The 27,646-nt window shown below is 49.0% G+C and overlaps 1 protein-coding gene across 1 annotated transcript in view; it reads right to left on the reverse strand.

The window, feature by feature from the left end:
- Positions 1–27,646, reverse strand: part of aldh1l2 (aldehyde dehydrogenase 1 family, member L2) — a 171,051-nt gene that overhangs the window by 49,220 nt on the left and 94,185 nt on the right. The window contains exons 19-22 of the mRNA XM_063072229.1: positions 25,930–26,028; positions 25,636–25,801; positions 24,507–24,612; positions 14,041–14,240 (exon numbers count right to left, since the gene is read on the reverse strand). Of these exons, the coding sequence (XP_062928299.1) occupies positions 14,041–14,240; positions 24,507–24,612; positions 25,636–25,801; positions 25,930–26,028 (571 nt within the window). The remainder of the gene's footprint in view (positions 1–14,040; positions 14,241–24,506; positions 24,613–25,635; positions 25,802–25,929; positions 26,029–27,646) is intronic.

Raw genomic sequence — 27,646 nt, forward strand, 5'->3', positions numbered from 1 at the left:
ACAGGTCCCAGCTGGTGTACGTCCCATCCCTATTCATACAGGTCCCTGCTGGTGTACATCCCATCCCTCTTATACAGGTCCCAGCTGGTGTACGTCCCATCCCTCTTATACAGGTCCCAGCTGGTGTACATCCCATCCCTCTTATACAGGTCCCAGCTGGTGTACGTCCCATCCCTCTTATACAGGTCCCAGCTGGTGTACGTCCCATCCCTATTCATACAGGTCCCCGATGGTGTACGTCCCATCCCTCTTATACAGGTCCCAGCTGGTGTACGTCCCATCCCTCTTATACAGGTCCCAGCTGGTGTACGTCCCATCCCTCTTATACAGGTCCCAGCTGGTGTACGTCCCATCCCTATTCATACAGGTCCCAGCTGGTGTACGTCCCATCCCTCTTATACAGGTCCCAGCTGGTGTACGTCCCATCCCTCTTATACAGGTCCCAGCTGGTGTACGTCCCATCCCTCTTATACAGGTCCCAGCTGGTGTACGTCCCATCCCTCTTATACAGGTCCCAGCTGGTGTACATCCCATCCCTCTTATACAGGTCCCAGCTGGTGTACGTCCCATCCCTCTTATACAGGTCCCAGCTGGTGTACATCCCATCCCTCTTATACAGGTCCCAGCTGGTGTACATCCCATCCATCTTTACAGGTCCCAGCTGGTGTACGTCCCATCCCTCTTATACAGGTCCCAGCTGGTGTACGTCCCATCCCTCTTATACAGGTCCCAGCTGGTGTACGTCCCATCCCTCTTATACAGGTCCCAGCTGGTGTACGTCCCATCCCTCTTATACAGGTCCCAGCTGGTATACATCCCATCCCTCTTATACAGGTCCAGGCTGGTGTACGTCCCATCCCTCTTATACAGGTCCCAGCTGGTATACATCCCATCCCTCTTATACAGGTCCCAGCTGGTGTACGTCCCATCCATCTTTACAGGTCCCAGCTGGTGTACATCCCATCCCTCTTATACAGGTCCCAGCTGGTGTACGTCCCATCCCTCTTATACAGGTCCCAGCTGGTGTACGTCCCATCCCTCTTATACAGGTCCCAGCTGGTGTACGTCCCATCCCTCTTATACAGGTCCCAGCTGGTGTACGTCCCATCCCTCTTATACAGGTCCCAGCTGGTGTACGTCCCATCCTTCTTTACAGGTCCCAGCTGGTGTACGTCCCATCCCTCTTATACAGGTCCCAGCTGGTGTACGTCCCATCCCTCTTATACAGGTCCCAGCTGGTGTACGTCCCATCCCTCTTATACAGGTCCCAGCTGGTGTACGTCCCATCCCTCTTATACAGGTCCCAGCTGGTGTACATCCCATCCCTATTCATACAGGTCCCAGCTGGTGTACATCCCATCCCTCTTATACAGGTCCCAGCTGGTGTACATCCCATCCCTCTTATACAGGTCCCAGCTGGTGTACGTCCCATCCCTATTATACAGGTCCCAGCTGGTGTACGTCCCATCCATCTTTACAGGTCCCAGCTGGTGTACGTCCCATCCCTATTCATACAGGTCCCAGCTGGTGTACATCCCATCCCTCTTATACAGGTCCCAGCTGGTGTACGTCCCATTCCTCTTATACAGGTCCCAGCTGGTGTACGTCCCATCCTTCTTATACAGGTCCCAGCTGGTGTACGTCCCATCCATCTTTACAGGTCCCAGCTGGTGTACGTCCCATCCCTCTTATACAGGTCCCAGCTGGTGTACGTCCCATCCCTATTCATACAGGTCCCAGCTGGTGTACATCCCATCCCTCTTATACAGGTCCCAGCTGGTGTACGTCCCATCCATCTTTACAGGTCCCAGCTGGTGTACGTCCCATCCCTCTTATACAGGTCCCAGCTGGTGTATGTCCCATCCATCTTTACAGGTCCCAGCTGGTGTACGTCCCATCCCTATTCATACAGGTCCCAGCTGGTGTACCTCCCATCCCTCTTATACAGGTCCCAGCTGGTGTACATCCCATCCCTCTTATACAGGTCCCAGCTGGTGTACGTCCCATCCCTCTTATACAGGTCCCAGCTGGTGTACGTCCCATCCATCTTTACAGGTCCCAGCTGGTGTACGTCCCATCCCTCTTATACAGGTCCCAGCTGGTGTACGTCCCATCCCTCTTATACAGGTCCCAGCTGGTGTACGTCCCATCCCTCTTATACAGGTCCCAGCTGGTGTACGTCCCATCCATCTTTACAGGTCCCAGCTGGTGTACGTCCCATCCCTATTCATACAGGTCCCAGCTGGTGTACGTCCCATCCATCTTTACAGGTCCCAGCTGGTGTACGTCCCATCCCTCTTATACAGGTCCCAGCTGGTGTACGTCCCATCCATCTTTACAGGTCCCAGCTGGTGTACGTCCCATCCCTATTCATACAGGTCCCAGCTGGTGTACATCCCATCCCTCTTATACAGGTCCCAGCTGGTGTACATCCCATCCATCTTTACAGGTCCCAGCTGGTGTACGTCCCATCCCTATTCATACAGGTCCCAGCTGGTGTACGTCCCATCCCTCTTATACAGGTCCCAGCTGGTGTACGTCCCATCCCTCTTATACAGGTCCCAGCTGGTGTACATCCCATCCCTCTTATACAGGTCCCAGCTGGTGTACGTCCCATCCCTCTTATACAGGTCCCAGCTGGTGTACGTCCCATCCCTATTCATACAGGTCCCAGCTGGTGTACGTCCCATCCCTCTTATACAGGTCCCAGCTGGTGTACGTCCCATCCCTCTTATACAGGTCCCAGGTGGTGTACATCCCATCCCTCTTATACAGGTCCCAGCTGGTGTACGTCCCATCCCTCTTATACAGGTCCCAGCTGGTGTACGTCCCATCCCTCTTATACAGGTCCCAGCTGGTGTACGTCCCATCCCTCTTATGCAGGTCCCAGCTGGTGTACGTCCCATCCCTCTTATACAGGTCCCAGCTGGTGTACGTCCCATCCCTCTTATGCAGGTCCCAGCTGGTGTACGTCCCATCCCTCTTATGCAGGTCCCAGCTGGTGTACGTCCCATCCCTCTTATGCAGGTCCCAGCTGGTGTACGTCCCATCCTTCTTATACAGGTCCCAGTTGGTGTACATCCCATCCTTCTTATAGAGGTCCCAGCTGGTGTACATCCCACCCCTATTCATACAGGTCCCAGCTGGTGTACGTCCCATCCTTCTTATAGAGGTCCCAGCTGGTGTACATCCCATCCTTCTTATAGAGGTCCCAGCTGGTGTACATCCCATCCCTCTTATACAGGTCCCAGCTGGTGTACGTCCCATCCCTCTTATGCAGGTCCCAGCTGGTGTACGTCCCATCCCTCTTATACAGGTCCCAGCTGGTGTACGTCCCATCCCTCTTATACAGGTCCCAGCTGGTGTACGTCCCATCCTTCTTATACAGGTCCCAGTTGGTGTACATCCCATCCTTCTTATAGAGGTCCCAGCTGGTGTACATCCCATCCCTCTTATACAGGTCCCGGCTGGTGTACGTCCCACCCCTATTCATACAGGTCCCAGCTGGTGTACATCCCATCCCTCTTATACAGGTCCCAGCTGGTGTACGTCCCATTCCTCTTATACAGGTCCCAGCTGGTGTACGTCCCATCCTTCTTATACAGGTCCCAGCTGGTGTACGTCCCATCCATCTTTACAGGTCCCAGCTGGTGTACGTCCCATCCCTCTTATACAGGTCCCAGCTGGTGTACGTCCCATCCCTATTCATACAGGTCCCAGCTGGTGTACATCCCATCCCTCTTATACAGGTCCCAGCTGGTGTACGTCCCATCCATCTTTACAGGTCCCAGCTGGTGTACGTCCCATCCCTCTTATACAGGTCCCAGCTGGTGTACGTCCCATCCATCTTTACAGGTCCCAGCTGGTGTACGTCCCATCCCTATTCATACAGGTCCCAGCTGGTGTACATCCCATCCCTCTTATACAGGTCCCAGCTGGTGTACATCCCATCCCTCTTATACAGGTCCCAGCTGGTGTACGTCCCATCCCTCTTATACAGGTCCCAGCTGGTGTACGTCCCATCCATCTTTACAGGTCCCAGCTGGTGTACGTCCCATCCCTCTTATACAGGTCCCAGCTGGTGTACGTCCCATCCCTCTTATACAGGTCCCAGCTGGTGTACGTCCCATCCCTCTTATACAGGTCCCAGCTGGTGTACGTCCCATCCATCTTTACAGGTCCCAGCTGGTGTACGTCCCATCCCTATTCATACAGGTCCCAGCTGGTGTACGTCGCATCCCTCTTATACAGGTCCCAGCTGGTGTACGTCCCATCCATCTTTACAGGTCCCAGCTGGTGTACGTCCCATCCCTCTTATACAGGTCCCAGCTGGTGTACGTCCCATCCATCTTTACAGGTCCCAGCTGGTGTACGTCCCATCCCTCTTATACAGGTCCCAGCTGGTGTACGTCCCATCCATCTTTACAGGTCCCAGCTGGTGTACGTCCCATCCCTATTCATACAGGTCCCAGCTGGTGTACATCCCATCCCTCTTATACAGGTCCCAGCTGGTGTACGTCCCATCCATCTTTACAGGTCCCAGCTGGTGTACGTCCCATCCCTATTCATACAGGTCCCAGCTGGTGTACGTCCCATCCCTCTTATACAGGTCCCAGCTGGTGTACGTCCCATCCCTCTTATACAGGTCCCAGCTGGTGTACATCCCATCCCTCTTATACAGGTCCCAGCTGGTGTACGTCCCATCCCTCTTATACAGGTCCCAGCTGGTGTACGTCCCATCCCTATTCATACAGGTCCCAGCTGGTGTACGTCCCATCCCTCTTATACAGGTCCCAGCTGGTGTACGTCCCATCCCTCTTATACAGGTCCCAGGTGGTGTACATCCCATCCCTCTTATACAGGTCCCAGCTGGTGTACGTCCCATCCCTCTTATACAGGTCCCAGCTGGTGTACGTCCCATCCCTCTTATACAGGTCCCAGCTGGTGTACGTCCCATCCCTCTTATGCAGGTCCCAGCTGGTGTACGTCCCATCCCTCTTATGCAGGTCCCAGCTGGTGTACGTCCCATCCCTCTTATGCAGGTCCCAGCTGGTGTACGTCCCATCCCTCTTATGCAGGTCCCAGCTGGTGTACGTCCCATCCCTCTTATGCAGGTCCCAGCTGGTGTACGTCCCATCCTTCTTATACAGGTCCCAGTTGGTGTACATCCCATCCTTCTTATAGAGGTCCCAGCTGGTGTACATCCCACCCCTATTCATACAGGTCCCAGCTGGTGTACGTCCCATCCTTCTTATAGAGGTCCCAGCTGGTGTACATCCCATCCTTCTTATAGAGGTCCCAGCTGGTGTACATCCCATCCCTCTTATACAGGTCCCAGCTGGTGTACGTCCCATCCCTCTTATGCAGGTCCCAGCTGGTGTACGTCCCATCCCTCTTATACAGGTCCCAGCTGGTGTACGTCCCATCCCTCTTATACAGGTCCCAGCTGGTGTACGTCCCATCCTTCTTATACAGGTCCCAGTTGGTGTACATCCCATCCTTCTTATAGAGGTCCCAGCTGGTGTACATCCCATCCCTCTTATACAGGTCCCGGCTGGTGTACGTCCTACCCCTATTCATACAGGTCCCAGCTGGTGTACGTCCCATCCCTCTTATACAGGTCCCAGCTGGTGTACGTCCCATCCCTCTTATACAGGTCCCAGCTGGTGTACGTCCCATCCTTCTTATACAGGTCCCAGTTGGTGTACATCCCATCCTTCTTATACAGGTCCCAGCTGGTGTACATCCCATCCCTATTCATACAGGTTCCAGCTGCCTGGGAAGAGGTTCCAATGATCCAGGTACCCGAAACCCTTCTTTCTTAACAAGCTCCTTATTTACAAATTGACCTGCACCATATTTTAGTATCTTGCCTCACTGGTATTTTATTGTGGAAATGCAATCCATGGGCGGCAGCTGATGGGAGAATGGAACCTGTGTCAGGTATCAGCAACAAAGCTATTTACAATCCCAAAACATCAAATCCACTTAGGTGACCCTACGTGCCTCCACCCCTCACCACAACCCAGAAGAGATTCAGAGTTGGTCTGTGGTTCATATCCATAGCCCTCGCAAAGCTGCAGCACAAATTCACAGTGTTGTTGAAAAAGCAAATGGTGTGTGGGGATCAAGTTCGAGAACCATGCACAGTTCTGATCACCTCGTTATAGGAAAGATATGGAAGCTTTAAAGAAAGTGCAAAGGAGATGTACCAGGATGCTTTATTAACTTTGCCTCCAACTTTCACCCTGCCCTCAAGTTTACATGGTCCATTTCCGACACCTCCCTCCCCTTTCTAGATCTTTCTGTCTCTGTCTCTGTCTCTGGAGACAGCTTATCCACTGATGTCTACTATAAGCCTACTGACTCTCACAGCTATCTGGACTATTCCTCTTCTCACCCTGTCTCTTGCAAAAACGCCATCCCCTTCTCGCAATTCCTCCGTCTCCGCCGCATCTGCTCTCAGGATGAGGCTTTTCATTCTAGGACGAGGGAGATGTCTTCATTTTTTAAAGAAAGGGGCTTCCCTTCCTCCACCATCAACTCTGCTCTTAAACGCATCCCCCCCATTTCACGTACATCTGCTCTCACTCCATCCTCCCACCACCCCACTAGGAATAGGGTTCCCCTGGTCCTCACCTACCACCCCACCAGCCTCCGGGTCCAACATATTATTCTCCGTAACTTCCGCCACCTCCAACGGGATCCCACCACTAAGCACATCTTTCCCTCCCCCACTCTCTCTGCATTCCGCAGGGATCGCTCCCTACGCAACTCCCTTGTCCATTTGTCCCCCCCATCCCTCCCCACTGATCTCCCTCCTGGCACTTATCCGTGTAAGCGGAACAAGTGCTACACATGCCCTTACACTTCCTCCCTTACCACCATTCAGGGCCCCAAACAGTCCTTCCAGGTGAGGCATCACTTCACCTGTGAGTCGACTGGGGTGATATACTGCGTCCGGTGCTCCCGATGTGGCCTTTTATATATTGGTGAGACCCGACGCAGACTGGGAGACCGCTTTGCTGAACATCTACGCTCTGTCCGCCAGAGAAAGCAGGATCTCCCAGTGGCCACACATTTTAATTCCACATCCCATTCCCATTCTGACATGTCTATCCACAGCCTCCTCTACTGTAAAGATGAAGCCACACTCAGGTTGGAGGAACAACACCTTATATTCCGTATGGGGAGCCTCCAACCTGATGGCATGAACATTGACTTCTTTAACTTACGCTAGGCCCCACCTCCCCCTCGTACCCCATCTGTTACTCTTTTTTATGCACACATTCTTTCTCTCACTCTCCTTTTTCTCCCTCTGAATATACCTCTTGCCCATCCTCTGGGTCACCCCCCCCCCCGTCTTTCTTCCCGGACCTCCTGTCCCATGATCCTCTCGTATCCCCTTCTGCCTATCACCTGTCCAGCTCTCGGCTCCATCCCTCCCCCTCCTGTCTTCTCCTATCATTTTGGATCTCCCCCTCCCCCTCCAGCTTTCAAATCCCTTACTCACTCTTCCTTCAGTTAGTCCTGACGAAGGGTCTCGGCCTGAAACGTCGACTGCACCTCTTCCTATAGATGCTGCCTGGCCTGCTGCGTTCACCAGCAACTTTGATGTATGTTGCTTGAATTTCCAGCATCTGCAGAATTCCTGTTGTTGTACCAGGATGCTGCCTGGACTAGAGAGCGTTCTTTGAGGATAGGTTGAGTGAGCTAGGGCTTTTCTCTTTGGAACAAAGGAAAATGAGAGGTAGCTCAATAGAGATAAAAATGATAAGAGTGGACAGCCAGAGACCTTTGCCCAAGGCAGAAATGGTTGATATGAGAGGATGTAATTATAAAGGCAAATGGAGAAAACTGTAGGGGGATGGCAGGAGGTAAGTTTTCTCCAACACCACCCCCCCGCCCCGAGAGTGGTCGGTGCATGGAACACACTGCCAAGGGTGGTGACAGGGTGATGGGGGGGGAGGGGGGGGAGGAGAGAAACATTAGGGACAAAAGTAGGAAGAAAGGGTTCGATTGATCTTAGAATAGGCTTAAAGTTCGCCAAAACATAATGGTCTGAAGGGCCTGTACTGTTCTAAGTACAACCAGTTGAACGAGTGCGTGGATGAGTGGTGGAGGGAACTGCTGGTCTCTACTCCAGGAAGAAGGCAGAAAACCCCCAACCCATCCTACTGTGGGATCAACTGTGAAGCAATTGCTTGTCCATGGCAAGGCTGAGCCTGTGGAAAGGGTCAGTGGTGGAGTGTACCAAAGGAGTTATGGATAGAAGGGGGAACTGGGTAGGGACTGGAGTTATGGATAGAAGTGGGCAAGACCATAAGACAAAGGAGAAGTCGGCTTGACGAAGATGATGTTGAACAGGTTTTGGCATCCCATGACCAAGAACTGATAGATGAAGAGCTGATGCAATTGGAAGAGAAAAGGATAACAATCGAAACCGAATGAGTAATGATAAAGTACGACTATAATTTTGAAAGGGTACGTCAGTTTAGGGGATATTTGCAGGATGGTTTGAGTGCTTACAAAGAACTGTATGATAAAAAAAATGCGCAAGGCTCAGCAGTCAAGCAAGCCTTCCACATCAGCCACAGCAGACGACGAACCTCGCCCTTTAACATCAAGGCGGGCAGTCATAGGAGAAGATGAGCTGCCTGCTCTAATGGAAACAGACGATGAGATGACACCCCAGTGTCCCACCACCCCAACACCCAGGCCGCGGACAGATACCAATTCGCGGAGAATGCAGCGGTAGCCAGGAGACACACAGCACATCTTTAAGAAAAAAGCCAAAATAAAGACCATAAGAACATAACACAAAGGAGCAGAAGTAGGCCATTCGGCCCATCGAGTCCGCTCCGCCATCTTATCATGAGCTGATCCATTCTCCTATTTAGTCCCACTCCCCCGCCTTCTCACCATAACCTTTGATGCCCTGGCTACTCAGATACCTATCAATCTCTGCCTTAAATACACCCAATGACTTGGCCTCCACTGCTGCCCGTGGCAACAAATTCAATAGATTCACCACCCTCTGACTAAAAAAATTTCTCCGCATTTCTGTTCTGAATGGGCGCCCTTCAATCCTTAAGTCATGCCCTCTCGTACTAGACTCCCCCATCATGGGAAACAACTTTGCCACATACACTCTGTCCATGCCTTTCAACATTCGAAATGTTTCTATGAGGTCTCCCCTCATTCTTCTAAACTCCAAGGAATACAGTCCAAGAGCGGACAAACGTTCCACATTTGTTAACCCTCTCATTCCCGGAATCATTCTAGTGAATCTTCTCTGTACCCTCTCCAACGTCAGCAGATCCTTTCTTAAATAAGGAGATCAAAACTGCCCACAGTACTCCAAATGAGGTCTCACCAGCGCCTTATAGAGCCTCAATATCACATCCCTACTCCTATACTCTATTCCTCTAGAAATGAATGCCAACATTGCATTCGCCTTCTTCACTAATGATTCAACCTGGAGGTTAACTTTCAGGGTATCTCGTATGAGGACTCCCAAGTCCCATTGCATCTCAGAACTTTGATTTCTTTCCCCATTTAAATAATAGTCTGCCCGTTTGTTTTTTCTGCCAAAGTGCATAACCATACACTTTCCAACGTTGTACTTCATTTGCCACTTCTCTGCCCAGTATTCCAATCTATCCAAGTCTCCCTGAAGACTCTCCATTTCCTCAGCACTACCAGCCCCTCCACCTATCTTCGTATCATCAGCAAACTTAGTCACAAAGCCACCTATTCCATAATCCAAATCGTTGATGTACAATGTAAAAAGAAGCGGCTCCAACACGGACCCCTGTGGAACACCACTGGTAACCAGCAGCCAACCAGAATAGGATCCCTTTATTCCCACTCTGTTTCCTGCCAATCAGCCAACGCTCTATCCACGTATGTAACTTTCCCGTAATTCCATGGGCTCTTATCTTGTTAAGTAGCCTCATGTGTGGCACCTTGTCAAAGGCCTTCTGAAAATCCAAATATACAACATCCACTGCATCTCCCTTGTCTTGTCTAGCTTGTCATTTCCTCAAAAAATTGTAATAGGTTTGTCAGGCAGGATTTTCCTTTAAGGAATCCATGCTGAGTTCTGCCTATCTTGTCATATGCCTCCAGGTACTCTGTAACCTCATCCTTGACAATCGACTCCAACAACTTCCCAACCACTGATGTCAAGCTAACAGGTCTATAATTTCCTTTTTGCTTCCTTGCCCCCTTCTTAAATAGCGGAGTGACATTTGCAATCTTCCAGTCCTCCAGAACCATGCCGGAATCTATTGACTTTTGAAAGATCATCGCTAATGCCTCCGCAATCTCCACAACTACTTCCTTCAGAACACGAGGGTGCATTTCATCTGGTCCGGGAGATTTATCTACCTTTAGACTACTCAGCTTCCTGAGTACTTTCTCTGTCGTAATTGTGACTGCGCACACTTCTCTTCCCTGCCACCCTTGAGTGTCCAGTATACTGCTGATGTCTTCCTCAGTGCAAAATACTCATTTAGTTCCTCTGCCGTCTCCTTATCTCCCATTACCATTTCTCCAGCATCATTTTCTATCGGTCCTATATCTACTCTTGCCTGTCTTTTACTCTTTATATACTTGAAAAAGCCTTTAGTATCCTCTTTAATATTATTTGCTAGCTTCCTTTCATAGTTAATCTTTTCCTTCTTAATGACCTTATTAGTTTCTTTTTGTAAGGTTTTAAAAACTTCCCAATCCTCTGTCTTCCCACTAATTTTTGCTTCCTTGTATACCCTCTCCTTTGCTTTAACTTTGGCTTTGACTTATCTTGTCAACCACGGTTGCATCCTTTTTCCATTTGAAAATTTCTTCTTTTTTGGAATATACCTGTCTTGCACCTTCCTCACTTCTCGCATAAACTCCAGCCACCAGGTAGGGGGTAGGGACTGGACTAGAGGAGAAATGAAGATGCCAAGACTGGAAGAAATAGGCTGATAGGACAAGGGCTGGTTGAACCATTGGCCCTGCCTGTGGGCCTTGGGAAGGAGACAGAAGTGGGCTGTGCACAGCTGGGACACTGAGGTGGATATGACTCCAGATTAAGCCAGCTTCATCACTATGGTCTAATGTTTGATGGTGGTTCATGATCCGAAAGGAGGTGCAAGATGGCGTCTGAGAGCTCTCGTCTGGCCATAATGGCACCACCCATCAGCAGTCTGATGATATGGTGGTTGGTTGTCAGTGAATGCAGTGCTGCAGGCTCAGAAGGGGGTAGGTACGAGTGAGAGACATCTGGGATCCTCTGATCTGCCTTAACCTCACTCCTGCAGTCCAGTGTCCGACACCCCCTTCTCTGTAAACTGAAGCATTTCCACTTTCCCCAAGTCCTGAGGAAGGGTTTCACTCCCAAAACAGCAACTGTTTTGCTTCCTGCAGATGCTGCCTGATCTGCTGAGTATTTCAGGTATTTTCAGAGTCAGAGTCATTGAGCACAGAAACAGGCCCTTTGCCCCAACTGATCACTGCTGTCCAAGGTGCCTACCTGATCTAGACCCACTTGTCTGTGTATGGTCCATGGTCTTCTAAGTCGATCCTATCCATGCACTTGTCCAAGTGCCTTTTAAACATCATAATTGGACCTGCCTCAACCAGCTCCCTGGTAGCTCATTCCAGATACCCAGAACTGTATTAAAACCTACCCTCAGGTCCCCTTTACATCTTACTCCAATCACCTGCCTCATGAAGTTAACATCCATCAAAGATCCTCATCACTTGGGCCATTCCATCTTCACACAGCTACCACTGGGCAGGAGGTACAGAAGCATGAAGTCCCACTCCACCAGATTCAAGAACAGATACTTCCCTTCAACCATTCAGTTCTTGAACCAACCAGCACAATCTAATCTCTCACTGCTACAGTCAGAGGTTCCCACCAGCTTCAAAAGGGTGACAAACATACCAGTGCCCAAGAGCAGGGTGAGCTGCCTCAACAACTTTAGCCCTATAGCACTCACATCTATAGGGATAAAGTGCATTGAGAGATTGGCCATGGCTAGAATCAACAACTTTAGCCCTATAGCACTCACATCTATAGGGATAAAGTGCATTGAGAGATTGGCCATGGCTAGAATCAACAACTTTAGCCCTATAGCACTCACATCTATAGGGATAAAGTGCTTTGAGAGATTGGCCATGGCTAGAATCAACAACTTTAGCCCTATAGCACTCACATCTATAGGGATAAAGTGCTTTGAGAGGTTGGCCATGGCTAGAATCAATGACTATCACCCTATAGCACTCACATCTATAGGGATAAAGAGCTTTGAGAGGTTGGCCATGGCTACAATCAATTCCTGCCTAAGCAAGGACCTGGACTTGCTGCAATTTTCCCATTGCCACAATATGCCTACAACGGTTTCCACTCAGCCTTGGATCACCTGAATAATAGTAATATTTTTATGCCGGGCTGCCGTTTATTGATTATAGCTCAGCATTTAAAACTATCATACCCTCAGTTCTAGTCAAAACATGGGCCTCTGTACCTCCCTCTTCAACTGGATCTTTGACTTCCTCACCAGGAGACCACAGTCTGTTCAGATTGGATATAACACCTCCTTGCTGACAATCAACACTGGCTCATCTCAAGGATAAGTGCTTACCCATTGCTCTACTCTCTCCACACCCATGATTTTGTGGCTCGGCACAGACTGTTGACAGAATTTCAGATAGTGATGAGGCGCCGTACTGGAGCAAGGCAGATCAGCTGGCTGAGTGGTGTCGCAGCAACAACCTTGCACTCGTCGATAAGACCAAGGAACTGACGTGGACCAGGGAGGGCACGTCAAGGAGACACGTGTCCTTATCAATGGATTAGAAGTGGAAAAGGTGAGCAGTTTCAAGTTCCTGGGTGTCAACGTCTCTGAGGATTTATCCTGGGCCCAACATTTTAACGCAATTACAAAGGCAGCACAACAGCAGCTATATTTCACTTGGAGTTTGAGGAGAATTGGTATGTCACTCGCAAATTTCTGCAGATGTACCATAGAGAGCATACTAACTAGTTGCAACACTGTCTAGTATGGAGGGGCCATTGCACAGAATCAGAAAAAACTCCTGAAAGTTGCAAACTCAGCCAGCTCCATCCAGGACACCTTCAAAAGGCGATGTCTCAAAAAAAAAAAAGGCAGTGTCCATTATTAAGGCCCTCCATCACCCAGGACCTGTCCTCTTTACATTGCTACCATCATGGAAGAGGTATAGAAGCCTGAAGGCATGCTGCATGTTTCAGGAACAACTTCCCTTCTGCCATCGGATTTCTGAATGGACAATGTACCCATGATTTTCCCCCTCTCCTTTTGCACTATTTGTTATATTTTATATTCACTTTTTCTATTGCAAATATAGTTCAGACACAATTAACTGTTACAAATCCACGCCGACTCTTAGTTCTTCACCTCTTCTGTCTGAAGCAACAGAGTGCAGTGCCCCCCCCCCACACCCCCAACAGGTCGGGCAGCTCCCTGAGCATCACGTAGAGAAAAACAGATAACGAACACATTCTTGGGCTTACAATGGGTTCAAGCTTGGACAGGAATTTCCTACCCAGGAAATTTAACTGACACTGCCTATCATAAACCACAAACATCGTCACCCTCTGAGCAACCTTCAGAGATTCATGAGGCATGACTGACTGAGCTCCTGTGGCTTTGAGACCCATCGCTCGCTGTGCATGAGGTAGACAGGAGGCTAAGACTGGTTCATTTGGGGACAGGAAGTCCAATATGGATAGATCTTTGCACCTATGCTGAAGTTACCCTCACTCCTCATCTTCACCCCCTTTTAGTTCTGACTCACAGCACACCTGTCACATCACCAAGGCAAACCAACTCAACAACCTTGGGTGGCCTAAGCCCAGACTAAAACCATGCCAGAAGGAGCTCTCTGATGCCCAGTGAAACCACAATCATTCCAATCAGTGAGATTCAGCATCCTCCCACCCTGTTCAGCATCGTGCAGATGACAGTCCACCCTCACTGTGAGCTGGGCAGTGGGGGAACTTACCCAAGTCTTTTCCAAACCCGGACTGCTTGAAGCCTCCAAAAGGAGCTGCCACATCAGTTTTGTTGTAAGTGTTGATGAAGACGGTCCCAGCATCAAGCCCATCACTCACGTACATCGCCTTCCCGATGTCCCTTGTGAAAAGTCCTGATGCCAAACCAAACTCCGTGTTGTTTGCACGTTGCAACACTTCATCCACATTCCTGGAGTCAGTGAACAGAGATCAGAATCAATTGGTGACGGGGTCCATGGTCATAGATCCCACAAAGCTGCTTGGAACATTGTGTTCAGTTCTGGTCACTTCATCATAGGAAGGACATAAAAATTTTGGAAAGGGTGCAGAGGAGATTTACCAGGATGCTGTCTGGATTACAGAGTACGTCTTATGAGGAAAGTTTGAGTGAAATAGGGCTTTTCTCTTTGGAGTGACAGAGTATGAAAGGTGATTTGACAGGGGGTACAAGAGCATGAGGACTCAGATTATCAGCACTTTTCTCTAATACCAGAGGACATCCACTTAAAGTAGAAGTTCAGGGGAGATGTCAGAAGTAGTCGTTTATTTCTTTTAGAATTGCACTGCTGGGGGTGGTCAAAGTACATTATGTCGCCATATACTACCTAGAGGTTCATTTACTTGCAGGCACTTACAGGAAAATAAATACAATAGAACAGAGGGATCTGGGAATTCCGATCCATAATTCCTCATATCCAAGCAACACATACAGTACGCTGGATGAACTCAGCAGGTCGGGCAGCATCAATGGAAACGATGAGTCGACATTTTGGGCCGGAACCCTTCATCAGGACTGAAGAAGGTTTAACCAGTAATTTGAAAGACAAAGTTTAACCTTTCAACCGAACCTATAAGCATTCTTCAAATCCTTCCACCTCCTTCATTCTTCAGTCCTGACAAAGGGTTCCGGCCCGAAACATCGACTCATCGTTTCCATTGATGCTGCCCGACCTGCTGAGTTCATCCAGCATACTGTAAGTGTTGCTTTGATCACAGCATCTGCAGATTATTTTATGTTTATGATTCCTCATATCCATTCTTAATAAAATTGTGTCACAGATTGATGAGGTCATTGAGAAGGTTTTTCGCGCATTGGCCTTCATTTATCAAAGTACAGGAGTTGGAGTTGAAGTCGTACAGGACTTTGGTGAGGCCCAATATGACATTATGTGATGTGACACAAAAGATATTTAAGGTTGAAAGAGTGCAGAGAAAATATACAAAGATGTTGCCAGGACTCGAGGACCCAAGTTACAGGGGAATGTTGAATAGGTTCTGCCATGGGTACATGAACCCAGGCTATGCCTGCCTTGTCACTGGCTACATACAACAGTCCATGTTCCAAGCCTTTTTCCCAGTAATGCTCCCCAACTCTTTCCCCACTATATTTGATGGCTGCACAGGGGCTGCTTCATGTACCCATGCTGCTCATGTACCCATGCTGAGCTTGTTACTTTCAACACAGAAAACCTACAGCACAATACAGGCCCTTTGGCCCATAAAGCTGTGCTGAACATGTCCTTACCTTAGAAATTACCTAGGCCTACCCATAGCCCCCATTTTTCTAAGCCCCACGCACCTATACAGCAGTCTCTCAGAAGACCCTATCTTATCCGCCTCCATCACCGTTGCCGGCAGCCCATTCCACACACTCACCACTCTCTGTGTAAAAAAAACTTACCCACCATCTCCTCTGTACCTACCTCCAAGCACCTTAAAACGATGCCCTCTCGTACTAGCTATTTCAGCCCTGGGGGAAAGCCTCTGACTATCCACACGATCAATGCCTCTCATCATCTTACACAACTCTGATCAGGTCACCTCTCATCCTCTGTCGCTCCAAGGAAAAAGGGACTGAGTTCACTCAATCTATTCTCATAAGGCATGCTCCCCAATCCAGGCAACATCCTTGTAAATTTCCTCTGTACCCTTTCAATGGTTTCCACATCCTTCCTGTAGTGAGGCGATCAGAACTGAGCACAGTACTCCAAGTGGGGTCTGACCAGGGTCCTATATAGCTGCAACATTACCTCTCGGCTCCTAAACTCAATCTCACGATTGATAGAGACCAATGCACCGAATGCCTTCTTAACCACACAGTGAACCTGCGCAGCAGCTTTGAGTGCCCTATGGACTTGGACCCCAAGATCCCCCTGATCCTCCACACTACTAAGAGTCTTACCATTCATACTATATTCTGCCATCATATTTGACCTACCAAAATGAACCACCTCACACTTATTTGGGTTGAACCCCATCTGCCACTTCTCAGCCCAGTTTTGCATCCTATCAATGTCCTGCTGTAAACTCTGACAGTCCTCCACAACACCCCCAACCTTTGTGTCATCAGCAAATTTACTAACCCATCCCTCCACTTCTTCATTTAGGTCATTTATAAAAATCACGAAGAGTAGGGATCCCAGAACAGATCCCTAAGGCACACCACTGGTCACAGACCTCCATGCAAATGATGACCCATCTACAATCACTCTTTGCGTTCTGTGGGCAGGCCAGTTCTGGATCCACAAAGCAATGTCCCCTTGGATTTCATGCCTCCTTACTTTCTCAATAAGCCTTGCATGGGGTACCTTATCAAATGCCTTGCTAAAAGCCACAGCTACTGCTCTACCTTCATCAATGTGTTTAGTCACATCCTCAAGAAATTCAGTCAGGCTCATAATGCACAACCTGCCTTTCACAAAGCCATGCTGACTATTCCTAATCATGAACATTTGGAGAAGCATATAAGTTCTGCCTCTCAGGATCTTTTCCATCAACTTACCAACCAGTGAAGTAAGGCTCACTGGCCTATAATTTCCTGGGCTATCTCTACTCCCTTTCTTGAATAAGGGAGCAACATCCGCAACCCTCCAAATCCTCTGGAACCTCTCCCGTCCCCATTGATGATGCAAAGGTCATCACCAGAGGCTCAGCAATCTTCTCCCTCGCCTCCCATCTTCAACAGCCACCGTGCCCTTAAATTTACTTAGTCCATTTCTGATACCTCTCTCCCATTTATCAATTTTTCTGTCTCTACCTCTGATACCTTTGACTGATATCTTTTATAAACTTACCAATTCCCACAGGTACCTTGACTATACCTCTTTCCCCCGTCTCGTGTAAAAATGCTTTTCCCTTTTCTCAATTCCTTCATTTCTGCTGCATCTGTTCCTAGGATGAGGCTTTCCTTTCCAGGATATCTGAGATCCTCCATTCCCCTTCCTCCTCCATTGATGTAGCCCTCACCCGCACTCCTCCATTTCCCGAACATCCTCACTCACCCCATCCTCCCGCCACCATAACAGTGATAAAATCCCTCTTGTCCTTACCCGGCACCCCATGAGCCTCAACATCCAACACATCACTCTCTGCAACTTCCACCATCTCCAAAGGGATCTTACCACCAAACATGTCTTTAGCCCCTGGCTTTCTGCAGGGATCACTCCCTCCATCATTCCCTTGTCCATTCGTCCCTCCCCACTGATCTCCCTCCTGGTACTTATCCCTGCAAGCAGCCAAAGTGCTAGACCTGCCCATTTACTTACAAGAGAAAATCTGCAGATGCTAGAAATCCAAACAACACATAGAAAATGCTGGAGGAACTCAGCAGGCTAAGCAGCATCTACAGAAAAAAGTACAGTCGACATTTCGGGCCAAGACCCTTCAGCAGGACTGGGGGGAAAAAGATCTGAGGAGTAGATTTAAAAAGTGGTGGGGGGGGGGCGGGGGAGAGAGAACCACCAGGTGATAGATGAAACCTGGAGGGAGAGGGGTGAAGTAAAGAGCTGGGAAGTTGATTGGTGAAAGAGACAGAAGGCCATGGAAGAAAGAAATAGGGAGAGGAGCACCAGAGGGAGGCGATGGGCGGGCAAGATGAGGTGAGAGGGAGAAAAGGGGATGGGGAATGGAGAAGGGGTGGGGTTAGGGGGCATTACTGGAAGTTTGAGAGATTGAAATTCATGCCATCAGGTTGGAGGCTACTCAAACGGAATATAAGGTGTTATTCCTCCAACCCAAGTGTGGCCTCTTCACGACAGAGAGAAAAAAGAGAGAGAGAGGGAAAAAAAAGGAAAATAATAATAAATAAATAAATAAGGAATGGGTAAGAAAGGGAGGAGGGGCATTAATGGAAGTTAGATAAGTCAATGCTTACTTATTTATTATTTTCCCCTTTTTTTTCCTCTGTCCCTCTCACAATAACTCCTTGCCTGCTCTCCATCTTCCTCTGGTGCTCCCCTCCCCCTTTCTTTCTCCCTAGGCCTCCCGTCCCATGATCTTCTCCCTTCTCCAGCCTTGTATCCCTTTTGCCGATCAACTTTCCAGCTCTTGGCTCCATCCCTCCCCCTCTTGTCTTCTCCTATCATTCCGGATCTCCCCCTCCCCCTTTCAAATCTCTATCTCTTCTTTCAGTTAGTCCTGACGAAGGGTCCCAGCCCGAAACATTGACTGTGTTTTTTCCAATGGATGCTGTCTGGCCTGCTGTGTTCCACCAGCACTTTGTGCGTTGCCTGTATTGTGCTGTAGCTTTTCTATGTTCTGTTTGGCAGGTGAATATGTGGCTGAGGAACTGGTGCTATCAGGCTTTCAGATTTATGAATCATTGGGATTTTTTCTGGGGAAGGCATGACCCGTACAAAAGGGATGAGTTATACCTGAACTTGAGGGGGATCAATATCCTTGTGGGCAGGTTTACTAGAGTTGTTTGGGAGGATTTAAACTAATTTGGCAGGGGAATGGGAACCAGAGTGACAGGGCTGAGGACGGAGTAGTTAGTTTACAAACAGAGGCAGTGTGTAGTGAGGCTGTCAGTAAGGGGAGTCTGATGATGGGGCAAAATTGCAGTCAACGGGATGAGTTGCAATGTAAAAAGGGGACAAAATGGCCTAATGCTGCCCCTATATCTTATGGATATACCAGGGCATAAGGAAATGGATGAGGAAATGGATGATTTACAGAAAGTAATCTTGTAAGAACTTAAGACAGGCCAAAGTTTTACAAGGCAAGTCAAAGCTTTAATAGTTCTGTAAAAAGGTGGTTCTTAGATTGGGACAGGGAGAGGAGAAAATGACAGAACTGTCTGAGCCTGCTCTCAATTACAGAACACCTGCCAGAAATGATAAACAGTCACAGGTCGAGAGAGAGGAACTGAAACAATGATCAGTAAAGCTGGTGAAACTGACAGGACTGAAATCTGATAAACCCCGGTACGTTACCTGTGTCCCAATGTATGGGGGCAGTGGATGCACCTCCCAACGTTGCAGAAGTTAGAAAGTAGCAAACGTGACTACTGTAAAAGGGAAGGAGGAGAGACAACAGGCAGGAAGCAATTACTGGACCATAGAAATGATGATAAGGGCAGAATCAAACAGGGCAATGTTTTAAGCATCTTGGACGTTGTAAGTTGCAGAGTAGATAAGGAGACAGCAATAGGTGTGATATATTCAGAGTTTACTGATGCACTTACCACCACGGCAATGGGTGTGGTGTACCTGTAGTGACAGGCAGAGAACAAAGTGAAGGGGCGAGGTGGCCAGATTTCGATTAAGTGGAGGCAGGGTGGGGTCAGCAACAGGGTTGGTTGTGAGGAAGCTGTTAAGGGGTGACACCTGGTTCAGTAAGAGGAGGTGGTGGGGGCAGGGGAGGCTGTAGTGGCGAGAGACGAGGTCACTTGTGCTGATGGGGGAAAAAAGGCAGCGTGATTTTCAAATGGGGGGGGAGGAGAGTCCAAACAGTGTGGTGTCCGTGGGGGAAGAGGAGAAAGAAACTGGGGACTTCCTTGCAGACAGATCACTAGGAGCTGACATACAGGTACAAGGCAAAGCAAATGTGTGCTGCTTAGAAAGTCAGGGCAGATGTGATGTAACCATTCCACAACTCTACATGTTGGTCTCGGTGGGGAGGGGGCCATGTTTGGGCTTCACTCTGAATGTTGTGTTCAGCTAGGATCCCCCAGCCCAAGGATGGAAGTGTCGGGAATGGATGGGGGGGGCGGGGGTTGTTATGTGAGGACAGATCCCGTAAATGGGATCAACACTCCCACATGCAGAACATGGGCCTCTGTACCTCCCTCTACAATTGGATCCTCGACTTCCTAACCAGAAGACCACAGTCTGTGCCGATTGGTGATAACATATCCTCCTCTGCTCTACTTTCTGTATACACATGACTGTGTGGCTAGGCATAGCTCAAATACCATCTGCAAATTTGCTGACGATACAACCACTGTTGGTAGACTCTCAGGTGGTGACGAGAGGGCGTACAGGAGTGAGATATGCCAACTAGTGGAGTGGTGCTGCAGCAACAACCTGGCACTCAACATCAGTAAGATGAAAGAGCTGATTGTGAACTTCAGGAAGGGTAAGACGAAGGAACACACTCATACTGATGTAGTCATAAATAAGCCCAGACAGCAGCTATACTTTATTAGGAGTTTGAAGAGATTTGGCATGTCAACAAATACACTCAAAAACTTATAGAGTTGTACTGTGGAGAGCATTCTGACAGGCTGCATCACTGTCTGGTATGGAGGGGCTACTGCACAGGACCAAAGGAAGCTGCAGGAGGTTGTAAATCTAGTCAGCTCCATCTTGGGCGCTAGCCTACAAAGTACTCAGGACACCTTTAGGGAGCGGTGTCTCAGAAAGGGAGCGTACATTATCAAGGACCTCCAGCACCCAGGGCATGCACTTTTCTTAGTTACCATCAGGTAGGAGATACAGAAGCCTGAAGGCTCACACTCAGCGATTCAGGAACAGCTTCTTCCCCTCTGCCATCTGATTCCTAAATGGATATTGAACCTTGGACACTACGTCACTTTTTAAAAAAATACCGTATTTCTGTTTTTGCACATTTTAAAAAATCTATTCAATATACGTAATTGATTTTTTAATTTATTATTTTTTAAATATTTTTTTCTCTGCTATATTATGTATTGCATTGAACTGCTGCTGCTAAGTTAACAAATTTCACATCACATGCCGGTGATAATAAACCTGATTCTGATATGTAGAAGAATGGGAGAACTTGTGAAAATGTAGACTTGGGATTGATGGGGAGGTTGTGGAGATGACATATCCCCTGGCGTCTGAAATCTGGGGCACAGTCTCAAAGCCAGAGAAGGGACAAAGTCATCCTGAGGATGCTGAATCTTTGAAATACCCGGCCAGCTGGGCTGTGGGGGCTCAGTTCCAAGGTCCATCTGTTTATCAGTCCTCCAAGAGGAAGTAGAGTGCAGAAGAGTGGAGCCAAGGCCCAAGGAAGGGTGAAATGGTCGATTTCTACCTCAATTTCTTGTACACGGAACCCAGAGAAATGCAAAGTTTGTCACTCGGGTCTGAAGAACAAGCTGAGGCACTGAGCGACATCATACAATGCTGAGAAAAGCTCTGCAGATATGCAAAGTCTGCATTCACAACGGTAGAGCAGGTGAGAAGGGCGTGTGAAACCTGTGTCTTCATCAAGAGGCAGGCTGTGCAAAAATTAATAGTGAACAAACCCCCATCAAACACCGAACAGGCCACAAGTACAGGAGTCTGCTCCACCTAGGGGGTGTCAAGGCCTCCAGCGGAGGTTGGAGGTTTATCAAAGTTTGCCATGCAAATATGAGACTAGTTACATGGTAACACTAGAGAAACTGGAGAGGTTAAGAGTTGGTTTGACAGAATGTGTTCTACATTGCGGGAGGCATTTTGATTGAACAAACAAGGAGAAACTGTACTGCAGGTAGGTTAATCCTCACTCAAGGGTTTACTGGTTCTAACTGTCTATAGATTCGAGGTGGTCTTTGTTGTGGGTGGTGGGTGGAGTTATGATGTGGATGGTAATGCAGTTAACAAAAATGTCCAAGATGCCAATGAGCATCAGTCAGGAGAGGTCTGCGGGGAGGAAGGAATGGTCGGGGCTGGGCTATAGGAAGTTGGATCGACTGTTGTCTCTCTCTGGAAGTGCTGTAGTGATTCCTTCTTCTGGGTGATCACTGAAAGCAACTTCAAATCTCCCAGTAACCAGGGTATCCACACTGAAATATTCCCAAAGAATAGCATCCCCCCTCCACCCCCAGCACACTGCTCTATCCTGTACAGCCCAGGAGAAATTGAGGGATACCAGAAGAAATGATGGATCGTGCCTGTCACACTACAGAAACACACGAGTCACTGGACAGTGCTGCCATACACCCGATACTCCCTGACCAGCACCCAACTCACCCCTCTTCACCCATACTATCTGACCAGCACCCAACTTCCCCCAATACTCCCTGACCAGCACCCAACTCACCCCTCTTCACCCATACTATCTGACCAGCACCCAACTCACCCCTCTTCACCCAATACTCACTGATCAGCACCCAACTTCCCCCAATACTCACTGACCAGCACCCAACTCACCCATCTTTCCCCAATACTCACTGACCAGCACCCAACTTCCCCCAATACTCACTGATCAGCACCCAACTTCCCCCAATACTCCCTGACCAGCACCCAACTTCCCCCAATACTCACTGATCAGCACCCAACTTCCCCCAATACTCACTGACCAGAACCCAACTCACCCCTCTTCACCCAATACTATCTGACCAGCACTCCACTTCAGCACCCAACTCACCCATCTTTCCCCAATACTCCCTGACCAGCACCCAACTTCCCCCAATACTCACTGACCAGCACCCAACTTCCCCCAATACTCACTGATCAGCACCCAACTTCCCCCAATACTCACTGACCAGCACCCAACTTCCCCCAATACTCCCTGACCAGCACCCAACTTCCCCCAATACTCACTGACCAGCACCCAACTTCCCCAATACTCCCTGACCAGCACCCAACTTCCCCCAATACTCACTGATCAGCACCCAACTTCCCCCAATACTCACTGACCAGCACCCAACTTCCCCCAATACTCACTGACCAGCACCCAACTCACCCCTCTTCACCCAATACTCACTGACCAGCACCCAACTTCCCCCAATACTCCCTGACCAGCACCCAACTTCCCCCAATACTCCCTGACCAGCACCCAACTTCCCCCAATACTCACTGACCAGCACCCAACTTCCCCCAATACTCCCTGACCAGCACCCAACTTCCCCCAATACTCCCTGACCAGCACCCAACTTCCCCCAATAGTCCCTGACCAGCACCCAACTTCCCCCAATACTCCCTGACCAGCACCCAACTTCCCCCAATACTCCCTGACCAGCACCCAACTTCCCCCAATACTCACTGATCAGCACCCAACTTCCCCCAATACTCCCTGACCAGCATCCAACTTCCCCCAATACTCCCTGACCAGCACCCAACTTCCCCCAATACTCCCTGACCAGCACCCAACTTCCCCCAATACTCCCTGACCAGCACCCAACTTCCCCCAATACTCCCTGACCAGCACCCAACTTCCCCCAATACTCACTGATCAGCACCCAACTTCCCCCAATACTCCCTGACCAGCATCCAACTTCCCCCAATACTCCCTGACCAGCACCCAACTCACCCCTCTTCACCCAATACTCACTGACCAGCACCCAACTTCCCCCAATACTCCCTGACCAGCACCCAACTTCCCCCAATACTCACTGACCAGCACCCAACTTCCCCCAATACTCCCTGACCAGCACCCAACTTCCCCCAATACTCACTGACCAGCACCCAACTTCCCCCAATACTCACTGACCAGCACCCAACTTCCCCCAATACTCCCTGACCAGCACCCAACTTCCCCCAATACTCCCTGACCAGCACCCAACTTCCCCCAATACTCCCTGACCAGCACCCAACTTCCCCCAATACTCCCTGACCAGCACCCAACTTCCCCCAATACTCACTGATCAGCACCCAACTTCCCCCAATACTCCCTGACCAGCATCCAACTTCCCCCAATACTCCCTGACCAGCACCCAACTTCCCCCAATACTCCCTGACCAGCATCCAACTTCCCCCAATACTCCCTGACCAGCACCCAACTTCCCCCAATACTCCCTGACCAGCACCCAACTTCCCCCAATACTCACTGATCAGCACCCAACTTCCCCCAATACTCCCTGACCAGCATCCAACTTCCCCCAATACTCCCTGACCAGCACCCAACTTCCCCCAATACTCCCTGACCAGCACCCAACTTCCCCCAATACTCCCTGACCAGCACCCAACTTCCCCCAATACTCCCTGACCAGCACCCAACTCACCCATCTTCACCCAATACTATCTGACCAGCACTCCACTTGAGTACCCAACTCACTCATCTTCCCCCAATACTCACTGATCAGCACCCAACTTCCCCCAATACTCACTGACCAGCACCCAACTTCCCCCAATACTCACTGATCAGCACCCAACTTCCCCCAATACTCCCTGACCAGCACCCAACTTCCCCCAATACTCCCTGACCAGCACCCAACTTCCCCCAATACTCCCTGACCAGCACCCAACTTCCCCCAATACTCACTGACCAGCATCCAACTCACCCATCTTTGAACTTGGAAATGACCATCACTGGCCCAAAGGATTCTTCTTTGGCAATAAACATGTCGTCCTCCACATCAGTGAAGACCGTCGGTTCCATGAAGAAGCCTAAACAACAGGGAATCGGGCGAGACAGAAAGCAAAGAAACCAAGATCCTTTCAAAGCAAGACTTCCAAAGTGGATCATGTCAGTAGACTATGCTGGAGCAGGTCGGTGACTGGCAGTTAAGGTGTTGGACACCCCTCCACCCTGGGCTGGAGAGGAGGCTGCCACCCTATCACAGAATGATTGCTCCACAGATCCCACGAGGGTACCCACAACCACACCCCTTATCTGGAGCTGGGGCGGCGGGGGGGGGCGGGGTAAAACAAAGGAGAAACGGAAAATGCTGGCGTCAGTTTCTGTGCAGAGACACATGGTAAATGTTTCAGTGTGAGCTCCTTTCATCGAAACAGGGACGAACAAAGCAATCTGCAGGCTCAGTGGGGAAGTATGGACCAGACTGTAATAGGATGAAGCCAGATTTATTGTGGGGCAACACATTCACATGGTGATTGGTTGATGAGTTTGTGGGACAGTGAGACAAATGGAATCACGGAACAGAATGTGAGGGGAAGGAGAGAAAGTGAGAGTGTTGGACTGGGGGGGGTGCGGTGCTTAAGTGAAGTTGGAGAATTTGAGAGAGACCAGCAGGCTGCAATGTGTCGAAGGGGTGCTATTCCTCAAACTTACATCAGGCCTCACAGTATTTGGGGGGACAGCATGAAGGCAGTGGAAAATGGAGGCATGCAGGCAAGTTAAGACAAAAAGATTCAGAAGTAGGGTGCTGACACTGGGAGGAGATCAGAGATGACAGCTCCATGGACTGTTTACGTGCTGTATCCATTAACAACAAACCAAGTGAACCCTCCATAACAGGAGGCTTCTGCCTGGTTTCAGACTGGTGGCTTTTACTCAGTAACACTTAACCCCTTACCCACCACAGCACAGACCATCATCAGTTCCGTCAGTTCCTCACCCTGGTTACACTGAAACACGTGCACAAAGGCAAAAGCACAACAGACTGCTCAGCCAAGTCACAGCAAATATAAACAGACAAAAGTTGTCCATTGAGGTGGAGGATTTCGTACCAGGTCGTGAGACAGACTTGCCCCCGTACACCAGTGTGGCTCCTTCCTTAACCCCAATCTCACAGTACTCCAGCAGCTTCTCCAGGTGGGCCTTGTGGTTCTGTGGTCCATGGTCTGTTGACCTGTCCAGGGGATCGCCGATTTTCATTTTCTTGATCTCCTCAACCTGTTAAAAAAAATATGGAGGGTGTAGTGCAGGAGTTTAGTTATTTAAATACACACACACCCACTGACATAGAGACAGACACAAACAGTGAGCTCTTGGTGACACTGGAACAATTCACACTGCCTTACCACTCGGTGAACAAAGCTGTCGTGGATCGACTCTTCAACAAACAAGCGGCCCGCAGCAATGCAGTTCTCCCCCTTGTTGAAGAAAACGGCTCCCATACCCTGCAAGAGAGGGAGGATTGCACCAGGTACACTGGTCAGCAAGTTCCAGCAATAATACCTTTCAAATGCACTTCATTCAAAGCATCTGCAAATATACTTGACAGCACACTTGCATGATGCCATTCTCACTCGTAGGTATATCTTTCACTGACTTCCATCAGCAGGACCTTTCACAAATATTCCTACAGCAACAGTGATACAGAACGTGTCCCTCTGTGCTCTGGCACCAGAGCCCTAACTTATGGCCCTTTGAACCTCAGAGGTGGCTATGCCAAACAGCAACATATAGCTCAGTCTACGGTCCCCAAGTCTGAAACCATAAAACCACAAAGTATAGGAGAAGAGTCAGGCCATTCGGCCCATTGAGTCTGCTCCATCATGGCTGACCCATTTCACTCTCAGCCCCATCTCCTGCCTTCTCCCTGTATCCCTTCATGCCCTGACTAATTTGAATCTATCAACTTCTGCCTTAAATATACATAAAGACTTGGCAACATATTTCACAGATTCACCACTCTCTGGCTAAAGTTCCATTCTAAATAGATGTCCCTCTATTCTAAGGCTGGGTCTTCTCCACAGCCACTGTATCGAAGCTTTTCAATATTCGATAAGTTTCAATGAGATCCCTCACCTCATTCTGAATTTCAGTGAGTAGAAGCCTAGAACTATCAAATGCTCCTATGATAACCCTTCCAATCCCAGAATCATTTATGTGAACCTCCTTTGAACACTCTCTAATGTCAGCACATCCTTTCTTAGATAAGGGGCCCAAAACTGCCCACAATACTCCAAGTGAGGCCTCACCAGTGTAAAGCCTTTCTTCCCATTATATTCTAGTTGTCTTGAAATGAATGCTAACATTGCATTTGCCTTCCTCACCATTGATTCAACCTGAAAATTTACCTACCTCTTCCCAACACCGAGGCCAGACTAACTGGGCTATCATTTCCTTTCCTCTCTCCCTTCTTGAAGATTGGAGTGACATTTGTAATTTTCCAGTCTTCTGTAACCATTCCAGAACCTAGTGATTCTTGAAAAATCATCACTAATGCCTCCATAATCTCTTCAGCTATCTCTTTCAGAACCCTGGGATGTAGACCATCTGGTCCAGGTGACTTATCTATATTCAGATCTTCCAATTTCCCCCAAGCACCTTCTCCCTAGTACTGGTAACTTCACTCGCTTCTGCTCCCCGACACTTTCAAACTTCTGGCATACTGCTAGTGTCTATCACAGTAAAGACTGATGGTAGACATTAACTCCCCCCTTGACAAGTATCACAGCTTGTAAATGCATTTTGTAGCCAGCTAAGAGTCTTTCAATTCTTGTCTGGGGATTTTCACCCATTCTTCCTTGCAAAAGGCTTCTAGTTCTGTGAGATTCTTGGGCCAACTTGCATGCACTGCTCTTTTGAGGTCTATCCACAGATTCTCAATGATGTTTAGGTCAGGCCATGGAAAAACCTTCAGCTTGTGCCTCTTGAGGTAGTCCATTGTGGATTTTGAGGCGTGTTTATCCTGTTGTAGAAGCCATCCTCTTTTCATCTTTGGCTTTTTTACAGATGGTGTGATGTTTGCTTCCAGAATTTGCTGGTATTTAATTGAATTCATTCTTCCCT

The sequence above is a fragment of the Mobula hypostoma genome, chromosome 20, assembly GCF_963921235.1.
Source record: "Mobula hypostoma chromosome 20, sMobHyp1.1, whole genome shotgun sequence".
NCBI lineage: Eukaryota > Metazoa > Chordata > Chondrichthyes > Myliobatiformes > Myliobatidae > Mobula > Mobula hypostoma.